This window comes from Branchiostoma belcheri, unplaced genomic scaffold (genome assembly GCF_001625305.1).
Source record: "Branchiostoma belcheri isolate BF01 breed outbred unplaced genomic scaffold, Haploidv18h27 scaffold58, whole genome shotgun sequence".
Taxonomy (NCBI): Eukaryota; Metazoa; Chordata; class Leptocardii; order Amphioxiformes; family Branchiostomatidae; genus Branchiostoma; species Branchiostoma belcheri.
Window position 1 is genome coordinate 1,157,297 of NW_017804220.1, and position 21,434 is coordinate 1,178,730.

A 21,434-nucleotide genomic window follows, 5' to 3' on the forward strand; every position below is an offset into this window, starting at 1 on the left:
TAACAGACGGCTGTGAGATTGGTGCAGATGTTGACCTTTGCCCCGAATGCCGACGTGTTCATTTCACATACAGGAAGAAAAGAAGACAACATCCCTTCATTTTCCTTCTAAATACAAGGTGAGTTCTGCCGTTTTTAACTGCTTTTTAACAAAAATTCTTAATTAAAACGATAAACACAGCCATCATCTATACATCTGATTAAGAATTCAATCGTTATCTGCTTCAAATTTATTTTAAGAGGGTTCGAAACATCACGGATTCAGTAACATGTTTGTCAAAAAACGTCGCGTTCTGAGAAGCCATATGGACGCCAAGTCAAAATGTGTATTCATGGATGTACTTTAATTTGGGTTCAATAGGTTTTTGATAATCATTGCTTTAAGTATGAATTCTGATAATTTGAACAAACCATTTTAAAATCAGTTCAAGTAGATGATTATCATAACTAAATACTAATGCATTAATAATTTGCTAATGTTCAGCGATTTTTCTTTGCGTGGGTGTGGGGTTATCTGACGAATAGGAAATGTACACGTTGACGATTTTTGTAATCAAGACGTTTGGACATTGCGTTTGAACATTATTGTTGTAAAATAGAACATAATTGTTGTAAAATAGGTAAATCTTGGTATTCCAACCAAAATTAAAAAGAAACAACCATAATACCCTTTTCTCAAATAATGATTTTAAATCTAAGCCAATATCTTGAGTTGTTGGTTGCTGAGATATGGTTCCACAAATGTTTGTATGTAAAATCCTTGACAGACACTAGATACAATTTGTCAGCTATCTGAGATTTGCATGCATCATCCACATAAGAAAAGGTCAATGTGTAAAATTATACAGACATTAGACAGATCTGATCTTTGATAATTAACCTATCAGTTTGATTTCTATATCATTAGAAAACGGATTCAATGATGTATTTTCTTCCTATCAAGGATCTGTGCAAGGAGGTTGAATACAAGGTTTAAAATCAACCTCCTTGATCTGTGTTTGACATGTATCAACCATGTTTACAAGAAAAATGTCAAAATGTAAACTTATACAGACATGATGTCTGAGACATCACACAGTTTTTATATCAAGGAAGAAGATTCAAGGATGTCAGTTGTTCCTATCAAGGAGGTCCTTGACAGACAGTCGACAATTTGTCACCTGTCAGTGATCTGTCAACCTCACTGATAAGAAACGTGTCAGGAATTTAAATACAGACGTCACACACTGACAGAACTAATCTTTGATACTCTATCAATATCAGTTTGATTGAAGGCAGCATTTTCAGCCACAGATAGATATTTCACCCACAGAAAAAAATTCATTGCACCTCCCAGTATTTCGAGCCCTGAACAGGATTCCTTCATTCAAACAAAGGCAAAAATCAAATTTAAAAATCATTCAGACTAAAAATGCAGATCTCCATTCTGGAAAAAAAATCAGGTAACAGTGGATACAGTTTTGATACAGGGCCAGACCTGGACCTATACAAGTTTACCTAAAAGAAAAAAGTGCTTTCCTTGAAAAGTTGTACCTGTATTGAACTGTCCTTTTAATTTAATTTGTGTGTGATTTTTCAGGATGTTGACCCTGAGACGATGTCTGCTGCTGGCAGCCCTGGTGCTGCTGGTATCCCATGATGCCATGCTTGCACCGGTCGACCCCAAGAAGCAGCAAGTGGAAGAGAATGAGACAGAGAAGAAGGTAGAACGAAAATAGTTCCTAACTTCTTACATCACGATTTCACAGAAACAACTGAGTGCAAGTTTGTTTGCCGGTACAGATATCTATTATGTAACATATCTTCAACCTTTAGTCTGCCAAGTTTAACTTTAATCTGATAAGTAGACATTCATTCAGTTTAACAAAGGGGCATACCAGTTTTCTAGTCAGTGTCCATCTTTCTGTCATTTGACGGAATTTTGCTGCAGCACATTTCATTCCTTCATTTCCATTCATTCGTCCATCCATCCATCCATCCATCCATCCATCCATCCATCCATCCATCCATCCATCCATCCATCCATCCATCCATCCATCCATTCCATCCATCTTGTGTTCTCGATGCTGTACTTACAATGTGTACTTCCTAAACAGGAAGAGTCCCAGGACACAGGGCTACATTATGACAGCTACCTTCAGGAGGTGGTCAGAGTCCTGGAAACTGATCCTGAGTTCAAGAAAAAGCTTCAAGAGGCTGACATTGAGGACATCAAGGTATATTACAAAGTCTTACATATCCTTTTAAGTATGCCATGCTATGCATATGTACATGTACATTCTTTTAAGTTATTTTGGGAGATGTGGTAGGATTTTGTGGAGAGTGGGAGCACCATTGCTTCGTTGCATGGGGAGAGCCCTGAAGAGCAAAATCAGAGCTCGAAATACTGGGTGTAGTGTGCAGCTTAGTGCACCCAAATTTGGAGCTGTGCACTTACTAGTAATTTTTGTCTGTGGGTGCACCAGTGCACCCCAATATTTTCATAGGTTTATGTATCTAAAGATGTTAAATGGTATAGCAGACAACATAGTCTTAACATCTAAGTGTCTGAAAAATAATAAAATCATTGCTATTATTTTTCTTAATGAATAACATAAGCTTTTGCTGACAATATTTTTTAAATTTTGCACCTAAGATATTTTTTTAGGTTTATTAGGTTGGGTGCACCAGTGCACCTAGTCCCAAGAATGAATTTCGAGCCCTGAAAATATATTTCATCTTCTGTCCCTTTCACAGTTACAAACCTTACAGAGCCTATCTTTTACAGGAGTCTGGTTACGTTTGCCAGTTTCTATGGGAAATATGAAGCTTTGTATTTAAATGTTTCTGTATCCTTATTCTCCAGTCTGGTAAACTGTCGGCTGAACTGAACCTGGTGGCGCACAACGTCCGGTCCCAGCTGGACGAACTGAAGAGAACGGAGGTCACCAGACTGCGCAAACTGCAGCGTGTACGCATGGACATGCAGAATGGCAGGAACGGTAGGTTTGAACGTTCAGCATGGTGAAATGGTCTGTGAGCAAGCCAGCATCACTCATAATTTACTACGTGTGGCAGCGTGCTCGACTTGGAACCAAGAGGTCCCGGGTTCGAGTCCTGACATGCCACCAATCTTGTGCCCAAGGGCACTTTACACGACTTTCCTGAGTATTATCTTGTCCTGTATCCGTCCTCTGTGTTAGTGGCGGCATGAAATAAGTTGATATAACTTGAGTGTGCCGTCACCATGTCTAGTCATGAAATGTTGGAATATGTAAAAAAAAATGCAGGAATGAAGTCTCCTAGAAGTTTTGAAACTACATGTAACCATGCAGCATATCTACTAGCCGTGGCGACTCTTGACTCGGGCTTACATTGCATTACCCTCAGCAAGAGTCGTGGAAAGATCCATTGGCAGAACTGCACATTTCCCGTTGGCTGCTCGATGCTCCGTTTTTGACCCGGTTTTTTGCTGTCCCGAGCTTCCCTACAATATAACTCCACAATTGGCCGGGTTGCCGATGTTCAGATCGGCCTAAATATTCCACAGCGCGACGGGAAAGTACTAAAATAGCTAGTCGGTACATCCGCGCCGCCATTTTGGATATAGTCCGGAATGTCCGCTACCGCCGTCGGGAACGCTCGGTAGGCTTTCCGGTTATGATCGGAGAGTTTTCGGTCCCGCTTCGGTAATCGTGGCGCTACCGAGCGTTCCCGACGGCGGTAGCGGACATTCCCGACTATATCCAAGATGGCGGCGCGGATGTACCGACTAGCTATTTTAGTACTTTCCCGTCGCGCTGTGGAATATTTAGGCCGATCTGAACATCGGCAACCCGGCCAATTGTGGAGTTATATTGTAGGGAAGCTCGGGACAGCAAAAAACCGGGTCAAAAACGGAGCATCGAGCAGCCAACGGGAAATGTGCAGTTCTGCCAATGGATCTTTCCACGACTCTTGCTGAGGGTAATGCAATGTAAGCCCGAGTCAAGAGTCGCCACGGCTACATATCTACCTATAATTTATGTATTTGTGTGGATTACCCAGACGTAGCTTACTTGGCATTCTTTAGACTCCAGTGTTTTATAGATATTTTAAATACAATGTATCAAAATGGCTTTTCTTTGCTAAAGCTTAGAATCTGATTTATTATTAAAGTGTCTGTTTCAACTGTGACGTTGATGTCAGGGGAAAACAATGGGGTTGATTCAAACAGTGAGATATGACCTCCCATGTACCTCCTGGTTCATTTGCAATATATTAAAGATGATTTTTTTTTATAGAAGTGAGCTTAATAGGTACTGCTTTCCCAAAATATCTGTTCTAACTAAATCTTCTGTTAAACAGGATTACACCAGGGTGACTTGAGGGATGTGAAGAAAATGTACGAGGAGTTTAACCATGTGGACCACAGCAACCCTCGCTCATTCGAGGAGGAGGATCTCAACAAACTTATCCAGGCAGTACGTACAGTATCTTTTTTTTTTTTAAATTTCAAATATACAGTAGAGCTGTTCACAAGTGCTTTGACATTGTGTAAGGCCTAGGAAATTAATGTTTCCCAACCGACCCTAGAAAGAACTGCGAACCCTAGCCTTTTTTTGTGTCTGATTGACCTTAGATCTGTAGCTCCAAGATCTGACACTTGAATGATGAAACGTTGTAAAATCAATTTTCCAACATTGACAAAAATGTATGTGTCCTCATGCAAGTTTTATTGTAAAGCTGCATTGTATGAGTTGAATCAGTGGAGATAGCCAAAGTCTAAAAAAAAAAGAAACTAGAAAGGCCAATATTTGCTTTGGAGCAAATACAGCGATGGGTTCACCACATTTTACCACATGGCAGGGAACGAATGAGAAACACAAGGGAAAACAATGATTTACATTCAATTTGATATAACTATAATATGAAGTAACATACAACTAAAACAACAGTTGGATAGCTATTCCCTACTTTATTGGTTAGGATTTTTAATTGCATAATGCAAACTGTTGATTTTCAAAATAAAAAAAAATTCATGCCCCGCATTCCAATGCTGGAGCAGAAAGCTTGAAATACCTACCAAACACTTGAATAAAGACATACTGTCAGTATGGAAATGCTCTGTGCAGGTGTTAATCAAGTTAAATCCCAACAGCCAATCAGCAAGAAATGCTCTGTGCAGGTGGAAATGCTCTGTGCAGGTGTTAATCAAGTTAAATCCCAACAGCCAATCAGCAAGAAGTATAGAGGAAAGCTGCATGCCTATTGGTTGATGCCCTGCATTCCATTGTGATGACTCATGCCCAGACATGGTAAACACGGCAGACTAACACAGTAATACATTTGCTATAACACAGCCAAAAAACTCAAATAAAACCATTCTAAAAGCCTGTATCACAAAAATTTAAAAAACGCCTAGGGGTATTTGCCCACTGTACCTCCATACCAAATTTCAGGACCTTAGGCCCTAAAATGAAGAAGCTGAATCCATTTAAAAAATGGCAGGAGAAGAAGGAGGAGAAGGAGGAGAAGGAGGAGAAGGAGGAGAAGAAACATCAGAAAAAGCAATATGGGTTCACCACCACTTCGTGGTGTGGTGAACCCATAAAAAAGTTCTACCTACTGACCCTATTTTTTCAGAACTGAAACAGAAAATACAACATTTTTTCATAGCTAGGCCGTAAAAATTATTCAATGCAATTTTAGTGCATTTTGGATGAGGAATCTGTCTGATATTGACATTTACTGTCATTTCACATTGACATTTACTGTCATTTCACAGCACATTTTGTCATCATTTCATACTTAAATTGTTCGAAAAAGCCCCCCAATCAAGCTACATTTTTGTACCACCAATAAGTAACTGTAGAACCAGTCTATGATACAAAACAAACAACCGTTTTTCACATTTTTGCCTCACAAAATATGCTATGGGATAGAGACATGTTCTCAAAAGTCAAATTTTTGGCTAGGAAGTAGACATTTCTATCAATTTTCTTACTACTTGTCCTGTTGAATGTTCCAGGTGGTCCAGGACTTGGAGAACTACGACCAGAAGCGGCACCTGGAGTTTAAGAGGTACGAGATGGTGAAGGAACACCAGCGGAGAGAGAAGCTCAGCCAGCTGAGCGAGGAGGACAGGAAGAAGGAGCAGGAGAGATACGAGGAGATGCAGCGCAAACACAAGGACCACCCCAAGATGAACCATCCCGTAAGTCTCATAACTTTTGTGGCATGATTCTGTTATCATGAAACTTCAACTGTGTCTGTAGTAACAGGGCTCAAAATGTTGGGTGCATGTGCTCCTTAGTGCACTCAAATTTGGAGCTGTGCACCCAATTTTTTTCTGTCAGTGCACTTAAGTGCACCCAAATATTTTTGTAGGTATTTTATACATATTAAATGTGTAATAGTATATTAATGTAGGATAGTATGTAAAAGGATATTCTTGGCATCTAAGTGTCAGCAAAATGATAACATCTTTGATGTAGTACTTGTTTAAGATTTTGAAGTTAGCCTTCATTTCAGATTCAAGCTCAGAATATTTTATATGGTGCACCCAGAAAATTTTTTGTACACCTAATTTTTTTCGGGCACCTATTCTCAAAAATGAATTTTGAGTCCTGAGTAATCATTGTACAATGTTAAATCTTATTCCAACACAACCGAGAGAGTACACTCAGAGAGAATAAATTTTCAATGACCACAACCATCTTCATCACGATAATCAGTTACATTGCTTTTTGTCTGTTCTTAGGGCAGCAAAGATCAGCTGGAGGAAGTCTGGGAAGCCGATGGTCTTGCTAAGGAAGACTTCAACCCCAGGGCATTCTTTGGGATGCATGGTAAGTACTTGTCTTAGACTATCATCTACAATCTACAATCCAAACAGATCCCCAAAGCCTTTTATCTATACCATTTTTCTATGACTGTTCAGCAGTTCTTTCAAAAGAGCTCTCGATACTAAATTATGAGCAGAGTAATGTCTAATAATGCTTTGATCTGTTCAAACCACCCTTTTACAGTACAAGTTACGAGCATTTGAATCATTTTCTTTTCCTCCAAAGATACAAATGGCGATGGCTACCTGGATCCAATGGAGTTGGAGGCACTCTTTGAAAAAGAGGTATGTTGCATGTTTTTTGCTTGCATTTAAGCTTGCCTTGGCCAAGTGGGTACAGTGTTTGCCTTGCATTTGGTCGTAACTTATATTAGATACCCGGCTGTGTCATATCGAAAAATTAAAAAATGGAAAAGGTATGGGAGTTGAACACATAACACTATCAGCAGACTAGCCCCTTGCTGGTGTACAGTGATTGCATAACTGTGTGGCCCAAGGGCTATGGAACTGGAGATGGGCACCACCTGCAATCTGGCGCAGGATTATTTTGGGTGTTACTAATTTATGTACTTTGTATGTTTGGGTTCTGAAGTGAGTGGGTGGGAACTGGGTTTCACTTGATTGACAGGGTTTTGACCTGATATGCCCTGACTTCAATGTGGTCACCAGGAATGTATGAAACATAAATCATTAGTGTAATAGCATGGTGTAAAGTTTCATCATGCAATCTTATTTGAATCTCTAGTTTCTTGTTGGAATGTTTGTTAAAGTTTGGTCTCATGATTGCATTTCTCTTACTGACAGTTGGAGAAGGTTTACAAGGAGAGTAACGAGGAAGATGACTTGCGAGAGATGGAGGAAGAGAGGGCTCGCATGAGGAAACACGTCTTACGAGAGGTGGGCTCACAGGCTCTTTTGTTGATGACACTCTTTTAGTTCACAGTGACCTGTCTTGTCTTGTGCCATCTCTTCCTGTGTGCATGTCATATACAAACATTAAGGCTTATCACTTTGTTTCTTTATTAATGATAGCATGAAAGTGTCCAGCAAACAAAGACAAGCACATGGGGCATACATACATGTACATACATGTAGCCTGGTTACCTAATGTAGGACTCGGGAGCTATAACTTAGGTCTGGTAACCAGGCTAATACACACACACAACCGAACACACACACACACACACACACACACACACACACACACACACACACACACACACACACACACACACACACACACACACACACACACATACACAAACATACACACACACGAACACGCATGCACAGGCACATGACCCCATGTACTAGCACTCACAACACAACAACCAAGCAGTTTTCTTTAGAACAGAGGTATTTTTTTTCTTATTCATTTCTAATTATGACTTTTGACCCACCCAATTTTCTACAAGGTGGACACCAACAAGGACTCCATGGTGAGCTTTGAGGAATTTTCAGATGCCACCAAAAGAAAAGAGTTTGAGCAGCCGGAAGAGGATAGTTTTGAGGTGAGAATATACCAGATATCAGATTTGTGTCATTTTTTTTCATTTTTATGCATAACAAATTGATAAATGTGCGCCCTGTTCAAAAGAAGAGACATTTACAGGGCTCGAAATTCTTTTTTAGGAATAGGTGCAGGTTCACCCAACCTAAAAAAAATAGGTGCACAAAACAGTTTTTGGGTGCACCATATAAAACAAACCCTAATTACAGATCTTACTGCTCCTCTTCTGAGCTGGAATCTGAAATGGGAGCTAACTTAAACTAAAATCTTAAACAAGTACTTCTACAATTATCATGTGATTTTATTATTTCTGACACTTAGATGACAAGAATATCCTGTATATTATTATTAATTAATAATTATAATTTATATTTTTGTAGGTAGTTTTGTAATATACATTTGATATGTACAAAACTACCTACAAAAATATTTGGGTGCACCAGTGCACCCACAGAAAATAAATTGGGTGCACAGCTCCAATTTTGGATGCACTAAGGTGCACATGCACCCAGTATTTCCAGCCCTGATTTATGATTAGGCCACAACAAGTAAATTTTATGGATGACGTCCTTTGGAGCCCCTAAATCTAATGCGAGAGGGCGAAAAAAAACAAGAAGGGCCCTAAAAAACAAGATGCCTAGATTAGAAATATACTAAGAGACGACAAATGTTAGGACACAAATTGAATGAGGTGACACAGTGTAACATGCAAGAAGTCTTTTATTCATCGTCAAAACAGCAATAAATCAGGTGGAACAGCAGTTGTCGTCCTGTCCTGTTTCTTTCATCACATTTTTGCAGGCCTGCAGAAACAAAGCATAAAATTGCGGCACTGTCGTCACTCTTTGGTCATAGTTACAGGAAGCGGAATTTCTTGTTTTTTTCTAGGAACAGGCCAAAATCAATGCGCGCGCGGACGTCATCCATAAAATTTACTACTGGTGTGGCCTTATGAGGAACACCTTGTCTTAACTGCCTTCTCTACACCCACAGCCCCTGGATGAGACAGACTTCTTCACAGAAGAAGAACTTGAAGAGTTTGAGCAGCAGCTGGCGAGGGAAGCGGACGATCTGCGGCAGAAGGAGGTAGAACTGGCCCGGCAGCGCGCCGAGCACCAGCAGAAACGACAGCAACTTCAGCAGGTCAAAATGAAACAAAAACAGGTCCAAACCATCAACTGTCCCGTCTCCTTTCTCTGTTCTTTCTTTGGTCTTCTCTTTGGGGCTCGTAACCTGGACCATTCCCTTCCTCTGACAGGCAAAGTAATATTATATCCTTTCAATATTTTGGAGCTAACAATTCGAAAGTAAATTTAAGTAATAACTCGTAAAATGAAAAAAAAAGAAATTTGTATGAAATTTACACTTTGGATGCTCATCAAGTTTATTAGAAAGCAAATTGTTTTCAAGTCAACTTTAATGCAATAATACAGTCAAAAATGTTACTTTTGGAAATACGTAAAGGTCTTTACATTTACAAAGAAGAAGAAAGGTTTTATAACAACAATTTAGTCACATTTTTTGGTACTTTTTTGGTAATACCACATATTGGACTTTCAGTGAAACCAAGTTTAAATTACAGCACACTTTTTTGTAGTTTCTTCTCAACATCATCAGTTTGAAGATTCTGAAAAAGTTCAGGTTCAAGCCCCATGTTTTTTCACTGAAGTTGCTTTTGTTTATTGTGCACACCCACTGCACTGTGTTCCACTGCACTGTGTTCCATGTCTAGACTAGGGGAAGCCTTTTTTTATAAGCATGTCAACTTGAAAAAACCCTCACCATTATTCTGTACAGTCATGCAGATCAAAATCCCAAATTCACCTGCCTTCGGCCTATACATGTAACTTGTACACAAAAATAAGTTGCTTTTTTTAAAGTGGTAAAATGCTGGTGACTTGTTACGGCTTCAAAGTACAATGTAGTACATGTAGGTCCTGGTGTATTCACTCATGTGGCATGTCATGTCTTTTCTCCACTGTCATGTATATGTTGCTGTCTTTACATGTATGTCTGCACACTCTCATGTAGCTTTACACTGTAATACAATGTACACATGTAGCTTGTGACTGTTCAGGTTTGTGTGCAAAAGTGAATTGCAGAACACAATAGTTTTAATCATCATCATCTGATTCATCATAAAAAAAATTGAGGGAAATCATTTGAGTGACTTACATGTAGTTTTCTAGTTGGGCTGTCGCATGGACTTTTAGACTAAGTCATGCATCATTTTCCCAATTTTGTATATGTTTAATGTACATGTACATAGCATTTCTTTCACCCTCTTACTTACACTTTTCACTTCTCATTTCCATTTCTTAATAAGACCTTTGAAAAAAATGTTGTGTTTACTGTTTTAGTCTAGAGGTTGGTAGATACTTTAGAGATTATCTTTTTTTTTTAGACTTTGACGACCTCTATATACCTAGTAGTGATCCAAGTTATAGTAAAATACAGTTTAACAATTTGAAAGTAAAATTTTTGACCCTTGTACTTTTAAGTTGTAGGGGTCCACAGTCGCACAAAAAAAGGCTTGGGTTGGCAGTTTTTGCTAGTGTCACTCAGGAAACAGGAAACACAACTGTTTTTCCTAGGCCTAAGCTCCTTTCAATTTAACACACACAATTTCAACATTGAAAAATCAAAAAAAATGTGCCAAGGGAGCTTTTAACTAAACATGCCTTCTTAAGGTACATGTATGTGTTCTTTATTTGTTTATTTGTTTGTATTTTGCAGGTGGTTCAGATGAGTCAGGAGCAGGAGAGACAGGCGGAGGCTCAGGGTCAGCAGGTTGCCGTGGAGACTAACCAGGAGTCGGACCAGGCCGCGGCGGGACAGGACGCCGTGCCAGCCGAGGTGGCACAACATGCCGCAGATGGGGAGGGGGGGCAGCCCGCAGGTCAGTTTTCAGATGTAGCATGATTTTTTTGTTGTCATGGCCAACTACAGTATACTAAATGTACATGTTGTACATGATAGGCCCATGGCAGTACTAGGGCTTGGCCCATGACAGAATTACAATATAGGGCATAGAAAATTATCATAATGACATAACCATTGTTTTTTATGTCAAAAGCAACTTAGGCTTTGTCCCCGAAATAAAAATCAGGGCACATTAAACTAAGAAGCAAAAATTGATAAGAAATGTTACGTGTGCATGTACTTTTAATAAAAACAATGACTATACATGTATATACATATTGATTGTATTTGCATTGCTCCAATTCTGTAACTATGTGAATATGCTTGCATCATCCCAGTTCTTTACAATGGCCCTCCTACCTACCCATAGATGTGTTATGGTTTCTATTTAACAGTCTTTAGTGTGAGGCATGCCTCCTGTACATTCTGACTCTCTGAGTGTTGCAGGCAAATTTGTGTGCTTCAGGTAATTTGCAATGTTACACATTATGTCAGTGAAAAAAATATTCATCCTAATGTCACTCCTCCCCACCCCCACAGAGATGCATGAGCCTGTAGCTGCAGCTGTAGCAGCAGATGCCGTGGCTGTAGGTGGGAACCTGCCACCTGAGGGACAGCTGGGAGAGGAACAGGTGCAGCATCAGGAGGCACAGCAACCGGCATCATAAGTCCTGGCTTTGGATCAAGGCTGGTGCTGGGGTGGGCTCAAAAAGTCATTTTTCATCAACAAAATACCAACACCAATTTTATTTGTTGGTTCTCTGATTTTTTCAGAAAAAATATGAAGTGAGGGGGGTATGGGGAAAAAAATGAAACAGAAACAGACCTAGGCCTGATAGCCCAAAAAGCTATGATAGGTGCCCTGAGGTAAAAATACAAGGCTTGTTTATAATTCAAACAATGAATTTTAACCTTTTTATCAAACCAATGCATTGATAGATGGATAAAACTACATGTACATGTACAACTTGGAAGGCAAGGAGCTTTCCGCTTGGACCAAAATATTAGTATTTTGGAATCGATTCAAAACCTTTTTTTTGCAAATCCTAAATCACGAAGTGGGCAAATCTGAGAACCAACTTATTAAATTGGTGTTGCTTAGGAAAGGACAAAATTCAAAAGGACAAAATTCCTTGTGAAGGGTTCATAATGGGAAGTTGGAATTGGAGGGTTTTTACTGAGTCATTTGTTCTTTTTTTTCTCTTTGTACTTCTGTTGACAGTGGAAATTTTCTTCCTAAGGAAATTTGATTTTTTTTACTTAAAACTGTCAAATAGAAACAGACAAATAGACCAGGAGCACTTTCTCCAAACAGTAAACTTAAAAAGGTATCTTGTCTGACATGCATGTACATTTTGTACATGGAAGAAAATGATACCAAAGAAAAGGCTGGTGCACTGTGTATCAACCTAAATCTACATGTCCCTGTTTTCAGATCAGAAGAGCATTGCCGTTGTCTTAACTTAGGATCTTGAATACTAGTAGCTTTAAGCTTCCTATTTTTCAGTTGAAATTTACCATGCTATCCTGTTTTTTTTTAATTTCATATTCTCAATATGAGTCAAATTAGTAACAAGAATTTGACATATGATGAAAGAATAAATGTAACAAATCGCTGCACATGCACTGTTATGGGGTGTCTACCTGGCTTTACATGTACATCTCATTTCAACTTTAGAAAATTATAATTATTAATTTCTTCTATATTTGCACATCCCAATTACTGGAACTTTAGGAATGTGACAATGTCATACTATCAGTTACCACAAAATATTCTAGAAGCTGTAGTAAAGTAGTGTATGTACATGTATGTGCATTGGTTATTGCATTAAGTATCTAAGAGGGGCTGTTTTGTTGTTGATTTGTTCTATATTGATGTGCAATTGCTAGTTTTCAACTGGCCGTTTCAGCATTTTTGTCCAGTTGGTGAAAAGGGTATCTTATTAGTCGGAATGAGAAGACATATTATGATAGAATATTTATGTACAGTTTAGTTGTTAAATGTTACAGGATTGTTTAGACAATTAATGATTTGTATGTTGGAGTTTTCTTCAAGTCACCCAAAGCAATTTCAAGGCTGCAAAAAATTATATTCTGGATTAAATGTTTGATATTGACATTTACTGCCATCTCTTTGCACATTATTGATTAATATTCATACTACGTCTTTGAAGTGTTTGAAATAGCCCCAAAACATGAGGAGTCTCTTTATAATAAGTTTATTTCTGGTGCCACCAATAAATAGCTAGAACCAACCAGCCAGCAACCAATTTTGTCAGGGACACACATTTTTTCCTCACATGTCAGAATGCCATAGGATTGAGCTTACAATGTGAAAAAAAGACCAGAAAATTAACTTAAATTCCAGTTTTACCGTCCTAAAATTGCTTCGGGTGCCTTTAACTACCACATGTTACCCTAGAAAAAGGTGTCTGTGACATCAAGGTGAATATTATAATCATCCCATCAATAGTTAATAGTTTTTTCAGTGATCTCCAAATCAAATATGATCAATGTTTGGATTCATCTGGTGACAAGAATATTATATTAATCTGGTTTTGGCAAAGCATAAATGTCATCCATTTTGCAAGTAACATCCGTGTCCATAATATCACCAGGGTTCATAATATCGCCACCTTGAGAAAAAGTTAGCTTAAAGACATTTTTACTGTAACATACTTTTGGTATGCACTCCTGCACACCTCAAATGTACATACCTAGGGTATGTTGCAGTAAAAATATCTTCAAGCACACTTTTTCTCAAGGTGGCGATATTATGGACCCTGGTGATATTGTGGACACGGATGTTACATATATGCAATGGTGGCAGGTTACACACATGTACTACATGTATGTGTACGTTGACGATTGAACTTTCATATAATAGACAGGTGGACAATATAATGGGGTTCCGTTACCTTTAGTGTATTAAAAACAGTGTACAAGATATTGAGTATAATGTGAAACATTGTTGAGTTAAAAAATAAATTGTCAGTGCCATGATCTGAATCCTTCCAAGTACACTTACAATGTCATGCACATGATTGTACCAAGCAAGGTTTTCTACCAGCTAATGATAGCATGTCAGTAGAACATACATGTACTGCACCTGCACGAAAATCTGATTTTTTGCATAGGTGCAGTACGTTCTGCGGATGTGCTGTTGTTGATAGAAGTTGTGTCCTTATGGATAGTTGGGATGACCAGAGCTTCCTAGCAAGAGCCAATTGAAGAAGTGGTTACCATCAATTTACAGTTCAGTCAAACTTGTATTGTCTAGTAACCACCTTTTAATACATGTACAATCATTTAGGCCACACCGATTTAATTTTATGGATGACATCCTCTGAAGACCCCAAACTAGTGGCGCGGGCGAAAAAAAAAAATCCGGCCAAAATAAAAATGCTACAAAACCACAGGAATACAAACCTGGTATTGTGAATTTGGCGCATTACATAGCGACGTATACGACAGGCCGACACATGCTGGATTTTTGCGGAATATATGAATCGACACTGCTGTACGTATGTACTGAGTTCTTGAGTCTTGGAGCTTCGGTAGCCTGGCTGCCGTCAACCAGAGTTATCACCACCATGCACTACCCAGGCCTAAAGCCAGGCCAGAGCCTCGGAATACGTGATCCTTTTTTTTTTTTTTGAGATCTGGCGAAAATCAATGCGCGCGCGGATGTCATCCATAAAATTAAATCGGTGTGGCCTTATATATATATAATAAGTACTGTACCACCTGGCCATGGTGACTACTTCTGTGTCCCATATTGTCTATACTGGGCACATGTACAAACACACGTATTGAAGTCTCTCAAGCGCTCATCTACAGATGAATTTGAATGTACCAAGAAAAAGTTTATTGCTGACTAAAAAACAAGAATCAGTCACGTACATGTACATGTACCCCTCCAGTGAATTCTGTAGTACAGTAGAGACCTAAGCAAAGTTATAGATGACTTTTGTTAATTTTCAAGACTTGTATCAAACTTTGAATGAGATAACATGTGTATGAAAAAGGACTTGCTCAAGATACACGATATCATTGTAACAATGTAGAGGAAACACTGCAGAAGTGTATTATGATCGATGTATCAGTTGGTAGTGATGTATATGTTCATATGCAAAATTCTGTATGATGACTTAGCTTGTATAGACCACGCTGCATATGTGTATGTAGGGGTAGTGTTCTTTAGTGGGCAGGTCATATGCATTTTCCTCTGCACCCCATGGGGCAAAATGTAATAAATGACTGGAAGCAGTGAAAATGAATTCTCTCATTATTTTCTACACTTATTAATTATGAAAACTTTTGAACACACAAACGCAAGGAATAAAAAACACACTTCTTTAAGTTTCTGTTTAATTCTTTAGAACATTTGTACATCGACAACAGCAACAAGCATTCCAAATACTTGCTGGTAAGTTATTACCATTTTCTAATCAAACTTTTTTTGTGTGTAAAAGAAACTGATCAACTAACGTACATGTGTAAGTCCCTATCACATGATTAACCTCTTGGCTTAATGTTTCTTTGCTACTATAAATTTTAAGGAAAAACAAAGGCAGTGTACTGCTATACAAAGAAGTGAGGTGTACTTACCACTTCTACCATACAAAGAAAGAAGTAAGTGTTATGGTTTAAATACTAGCTGTTTTTAACAAAATGTTCCCTTAGAAATCGTGTAGAATTCACTGCATAAAAACAATAACTGTTGTTCTGTTAAGTTATCTGACTGTGTACAATGTTTGCTACATTCCTTGTGCAGGACCTTGCTTCTCAGCTTCAGAAAGAACTCTCCTACAAGGGTACATTTCCCATAATATGTTTAAGTAACACATCTAAGCTTTGTAAAACTCTGAAGACTTTTATAACAAAAAATCGAAAAACTGTTTTTAATTTTGGTAAAGGATGAGGATTTTTCCGGGGCAGGAGGGGGGGGGGTAGAAGATAAAAAATGGCAATGCTAATTTAGCCTCTTTTGCAGACTTCTAAGCAGTGGAGTTTATTTTCGGGCGACAGTGCGATTCTTTTTACACAAGCTAATGCACCAGAAGGACTTGTGCAACGGAGGAAGTTACGCCTCTCTTTAGTTTGTGCAATACAGCTTTCTAGATGGATACAGCTCTCCCACGTAACAAGGCCCTTCCCTGAAAAGAAACCACTAGCCACACGTAAAAGCTAACGCTGCCTAGAAGTCTTGCAGGAGGCTACTTTATTTATACACTGTAGTTGCTGCACATTGTATTACCTTGATGTTCATTTTGACTATTGGCCATAACCTATTTTTGTTACAGACACAATCATACACTGTCATTCGTGTCTTCACACAATCCTCCCAAAAGGCAAATGTTTTGACACCCCTATCCTTCCAATAGAACGATCCAACCAAAGAGGCGCTTCCCTTGCTCATGTTACTTCAAATGGACTCTACCACTGATCAGATGGGGGATTTTTTGCGAATTACATTGTACTTTACTGTCCAGCATCATCAGTGAATGCGAGTGAGCTCCTCTACTAACTTAATGAGATCTTCCACGGTGCATTCTCTCTTCATGCCACTACCATCATCCATCTGAAAAAGAAAAAAGTACTACTAAGTTATGATTTTTGAGATTACAAACAATGCATTTACATGTATAGGGACATCATGCTTACCAAATTGAATGTAATTTATAGTTATTGTTTCATACACTCCTGGCAACCACATTCTTGAACCCACTGGGCATACTGGGTCATACCCTGACAATCAAGTGAAACTTTACAATCTTCACCCACTCACTTTGGAACACAAACATACAAACCAAGCATAAATTTGCACCGTCCAAAACAGTACTTCCATCCGAGAGGCATGAGAAAACTTGTAAGACTTCTGCTTTTTCTTTGCTTGAACCTTTGTTTGACACGAAAAGCTTGAATCTGCCTGCAGGCTGCTTTTCGTTGAGGTGATGAGGAAAGAGGTATACTAAGGGTCTGACAAAATACAATAACACTACCAACTGAAAAAGGTCTGAAAGCTACCATTTGGGGGATTACTCAAGCAAGGTTAATAATAATAATAGGACTTCTCTATTGCTTCTGAGTGGTTGCGGGGATTGAAAGAAGGTTCTTCTTTGTTCACTTCTGGGCTAATTATGCAAGGAAATGAATGGACTCTCATTTGTTTACTTTGCAACAGAATGCAAGAGGAAAGTCAACCCTTTTATGTTTCCAGCCCCTGGCATCTGCATAGAAATGATGCACATTAGGGCAAGTCCAATGAAGACCCTTTCATTTTCAAACCCCAATAACAATAGGTACGACCGAATACTAGTAATTCCCAAAATGGTATCTTTCAGACCTTTTCCAGCTGGTAGTGTAATAGCGCCCCCTACCTGTAGCCCCTGCACAACCTCCTGCATCTTGTCCCTTGACAGGTCCAGGAAACTCTCGATCAGGTCACCATCGATGAACCCCTGACAGGCCTCCGTCTTTCTCTCCGTGTTGAACGACCGCCAGGTAATAAAGTGGTCAAGGAAACAACATACATGTACAGACTTACCAACCCATCAGTGTCCAAAACATGAAGAAAAGAATGTCTTTCTTACTGGCAGTTATTTTTACACTACAGTGTAATCCGACCCGTGGTCGGGCTGGTGCCTCAGGTGTTATGGAATACACGTGTTGTTTGTTTGTAAGTACAAATGTACAAGCTGCACAAGACTGGACTGTAAGGTTTGAACCATTCACACCGGAAAGGACATGTACATGATTGTACTCTTTTTGATGCGTGTGTGGTGGGATCTTTAATGTGAGTATGTGAGTGGGGTATGGCTCTCCCCTAACACGGGACCTCCATTTAACGTCCTATCCGAGGGACGTCCCTGACCAAAACTACAAATGTAGGTACTCATTTCCACCTGAGTGAAGTGAGGAAACTTGTAGTTGTACATTGCCTTTCCCAAGGCACAAGATCGGTGACATCATGGTAGGATTCAAACCTGGGACCTCTTGGTACCTAGCCGAACATGCTACCGATTACACCACACAACCCCAGACTTCTTACTATTATGTACATGTATTCTATATGATTATTATGATTAATAATAATAATAATCATATTAATAATAACCTGGGACCTCTTGGTACCTAGCCGAACATGCTACCGATTACACCACACAACCCCAGACTTCTTACTATTATGTACATGTATTCTATATGATTATTATGATTAATTTCCTAACTTGAGAAAGGATATAATGAGTGCTCAATCTTGCCGACAGACTTGATGACTCTGGTCAGCTTGTTCTGAACCTCCTGCAGGAAGTTGAAGAAGTCAGCGGGAAGTTGGGTGACCAGACCGACCGCCCCGTTCACCGTGCCGAACAGGACCGACCCTTGGGTGGGGGTGGACGTCTCCCCAGGGTGCTGCATCACCAGAGAACCTGTGGGGTGGGGACAGGTTATGAGTTTGGTAGCAGGAAAGAAGGTGATCAGTTTTAGCTCACTGAAGAGCTAATCTCCTACAACTATAGTGTGACCTATAAATGCTGTACATACACTGTATGTACAGCATTTATAGGTTCATTGTACCGTGGAAATCCCCCTAGCTACTTTTCAAAAAAGCACAATTTACAGAGGACCACAGCTTAAGGATAAGATTCTGACCCTTTACAGTAGCATGCATGTTGGGTCAGCGACAACAGCTGGGATTCGAACTCCCAACCTCTTAGTCCAGAGGCAGGGTTGCTAACCATTGGACTATGCACAATAGTAGGAAGAAAGAGGCTTCCTCTTGGGCAACTTGCTACACAAATGTAGTTTTTCACAAGGCTTATCTTGGACCTGTACTGTATTAGGCATAGCATTTTGGCAGAACTCATGTAAACCGTTAAGGGTGTCATTAATTTGGATGCACAAGAAATACCATCACTACTCTGCAGTGTATGTTTTTATAGGAATCCGTTTCTCTTTAATTTGCCTTTTCCCAGAGCAGAGTCCTGGACCCCTACCATGTCTGAAGACGTTGACGAACTCCCCCAGGTGGAAGTGTCCCACCTCCTGCAGGTGCTGCCGCTCCTCGTCTGTCGTGGCAGCACTAAACAACAACAACAACAACAACAACAACAACAACAAATTTGAGCTTTCAGACCTCCAGGAAGTGTTTTGGATGTTGGAGATTGGTTTACTGGAACCGTGGATGGGATTATATTATGGTTTATCAGAATATAACAGTTATATTATGACAGGTATTACACACAGTCCAACCCTTCCTGAATTCCTCCTTGTACTGCCCAATTACTCCCACCCGGCACATGCTGGGTCACCTTCAAGCCTAACCTCCCTGTCAATCAATCAAATATCCACCCACCCACTCTCCCTGCAACCATCTCTTTTGGACAAACATACAACAAACCCAAAGACGAGCCCACCAAAAGCAACACCTCCCTATCCAGTGGTAAAGATAGTTATTAATAAGCAAAATTCATGTCGAAGTTATGAGGCATCAAGAAAACCTACATGTATACTGCCAGTGCATAGGATGCAAGGTAGCTTTTTAGAAACTTACAATTAAGAAAGACTTTTCTTTAAGATTTGTACTAACTATATCACTGTGACAGAAGGATGTAGAACTGACCTGTCCTTCTGACAGGTGAAGAAGTTGAAGGAGTTTTCTGCGCCAAGGAAGTTGTCATCGTCTAAGATCTCTACAGCACTCATCCAGTTGGGGTTGAAGTCACGGGCAATCTGGAACATACAGGTACATGTACATGCACAACCCATGAAAATATAGTAATGGAACATTCCTCAAGTCTTTAATTTCCCATGTTTGCAGAAAATTTGTTCGTAGTACAGCACAGGCCACGAAATACGCATCAGTTTTCGCGGGACTAGAGGTATTTTTGCTTGTCTCTATATCTGTATAGCCCGTATAACCGCCCCTTGGCGTAACACACCAGATTTGAGGGCAGGCAGCTGGTTACATTATACTGATCGACTCGTTATTCCTAACTTTTGAACATCTAACTCCAAACATTGTTTGAAGCTATTTAATGACAATGCCCCTACTGTACTAGGTGACAGTGAGTTCCACTTTGTGATAGTTCTAGGAACGAATGAGCTTTTGAACACCTCAATTCTTGGTTGATAACTCTGGTACTTAAGACATGACTATTTCTTGTTCTTTTTTGAGCTGGTATAATACTTAGTACTTGGTTTGTCCACCAGGTTTATTAGTTATTTTGCATCTAGTCTGGACATTTTTTGTCTGGTTAAGGCCATGTTGATTTGATTATATGGATGACATCCTCTGGGAACCTCAAAACTGATGCAAGCATGCAAATAAAAAAAAAGTTTGGTCCAAAAAAAGTTGCTTTCATTATGAAATCTACGTGGTTTTGAAGGTTGAACAAATGACACAGAATATGGTTTGGCGAATAATCAGTCTAGTCTTCAAATTCATTTCTTTACATTTTCGTCTTTTTTATTGATTTTGGCATTGTACGATATTGGTATCATTTTCCAATGTTTTTTTTTACGGTATATATTTGCTATTTTTTAAAACTGTTTTGTACGATTTACAGTATGGTTGAAAACTTTCTTTTTTAAATGGCCGAAAATCCATGCGCGTGTAGATGTCATCCATATAATCAAATCAACATGGCCTTACTGGAAACAAACAAAACACCAACCTCCTCAAAACACCCCTCCATGGGTTTGTAGGCCAGTAGGGTGACAGATCTCATGAGGTCTCCCACCAGGATGAAGTCACCTTTAGTCTTCAGGTACAGGGCCAGGATGTTGTTATAGTGGTTACACTCCACACGCAGCTCCTTCTCAGCTGTCCACTCAAACAAACGCACCTGGAAGAAGATAACACAACACCTGTGAACACAACTGATGTCTTATGAAGCCAGGACTGTTTTTTAGCCTCCCGGACTGGACAGGTTTTTCTGCTAACCCATAATGATTGTAACGCACCAAAAAGACAGAAATCTCAGGCTTAGAGCCCATTACATATGGTAGAATATATACATGTACATGTATGGTAGAATATGGCCTCCTGAACATTAGCCAAACTCCCCCAACATTGGTTAGGAGTATAATGTAGGTCGGGAGCAAGGTCGACTGTGGTTGGCTGGTGTTCAGAGAGGTCTGGTACTGTTTGGCTGAGCCAACTCACACTCACTCACACTCACTATCTGGTTTA

General features: G+C 39.5%; 2 protein-coding genes across 3 annotated transcripts in view; one reads left to right on the top strand and one right to left on the bottom strand.

The window, feature by feature from the left end:
* On the top strand, positions 1 to 11,978 carry LOC109481836 (nucleobindin-2-like). 2 transcript variants are annotated; one of them, XM_019784456.1, is made up of 13 exons: positions 1 to 118; positions 1,579 to 1,702; positions 2,096 to 2,215; positions 2,845 to 2,980; positions 4,326 to 4,441; positions 5,989 to 6,174; positions 6,721 to 6,808; positions 7,031 to 7,089; positions 7,609 to 7,701; positions 8,220 to 8,315; positions 9,308 to 9,478; positions 11,051 to 11,213; positions 11,777 to 11,978. In XM_019784456.1, the coding sequence occupies exons 2-13, from the start codon at positions 1,580 to 1,582 to the stop codon at positions 11,902 to 11,904; spliced, it is 1,479 nt and encodes a 492-aa protein (XP_019640015.1). In that variant the 5' UTR covers positions 1 to 118; position 1,579; the 3' UTR covers positions 11,905 to 11,978. The 2 variants fall into 2 exon arrangements, with proteins under 2 accessions (XP_019640015.1, XP_019640016.1); XM_019784457.1 differs by having other exon boundaries at positions 9,308 to 9,457.
* A 4,204-nt stretch (positions 11,979 to 16,182) lies between these two features.
* LOC109481875 (DNA damage-binding protein 1-like) overlaps positions 16,183 to 21,434 on the bottom strand; it is a 30,121-nt gene continuing 24,869 nt past the window's right edge. The window contains exons 22-27 of the mRNA XM_019784506.1: positions 20,917 to 21,036; positions 19,863 to 19,972; positions 19,237 to 19,322; positions 18,483 to 18,669; positions 17,620 to 17,743; positions 16,183 to 16,820 (exon numbers count right to left, since the gene is read on the bottom strand). Of these exons, the coding sequence (XP_019640065.1) occupies positions 16,737 to 16,820; positions 17,620 to 17,743; positions 18,483 to 18,669; positions 19,237 to 19,322; positions 19,863 to 19,972; positions 20,917 to 21,036 (711 nt within the window). The 3' untranslated portion in view covers positions 16,183 to 16,736. The remainder of the gene's footprint in view (positions 16,821 to 17,619; positions 17,744 to 18,482; positions 18,670 to 19,236; positions 19,323 to 19,862; positions 19,973 to 20,916; positions 21,037 to 21,434) is intronic.

Coding starts and splice junctions, on each gene's coding strand:
- LOC109481836 (XM_019784456.1), top strand. CDS start 1,580: ATGTTGACCCTGAGACGATGTCTGCTGCTGGCAGCCCTGGTGCTGCTG. Junction 1,703..2,095: donor AGAATGAGACAGAGAAGAAG/GTAGAACGAAAA, acceptor CTTCCTAAACAG/GAAGAGTCCCAGGACACAGG. Junction 2,981..4,325: donor CATGCAGAATGGCAGGAACG/GTAGGTTTGAAC, acceptor TCTGTTAAACAG/GATTACACCAGGGTGACTTG.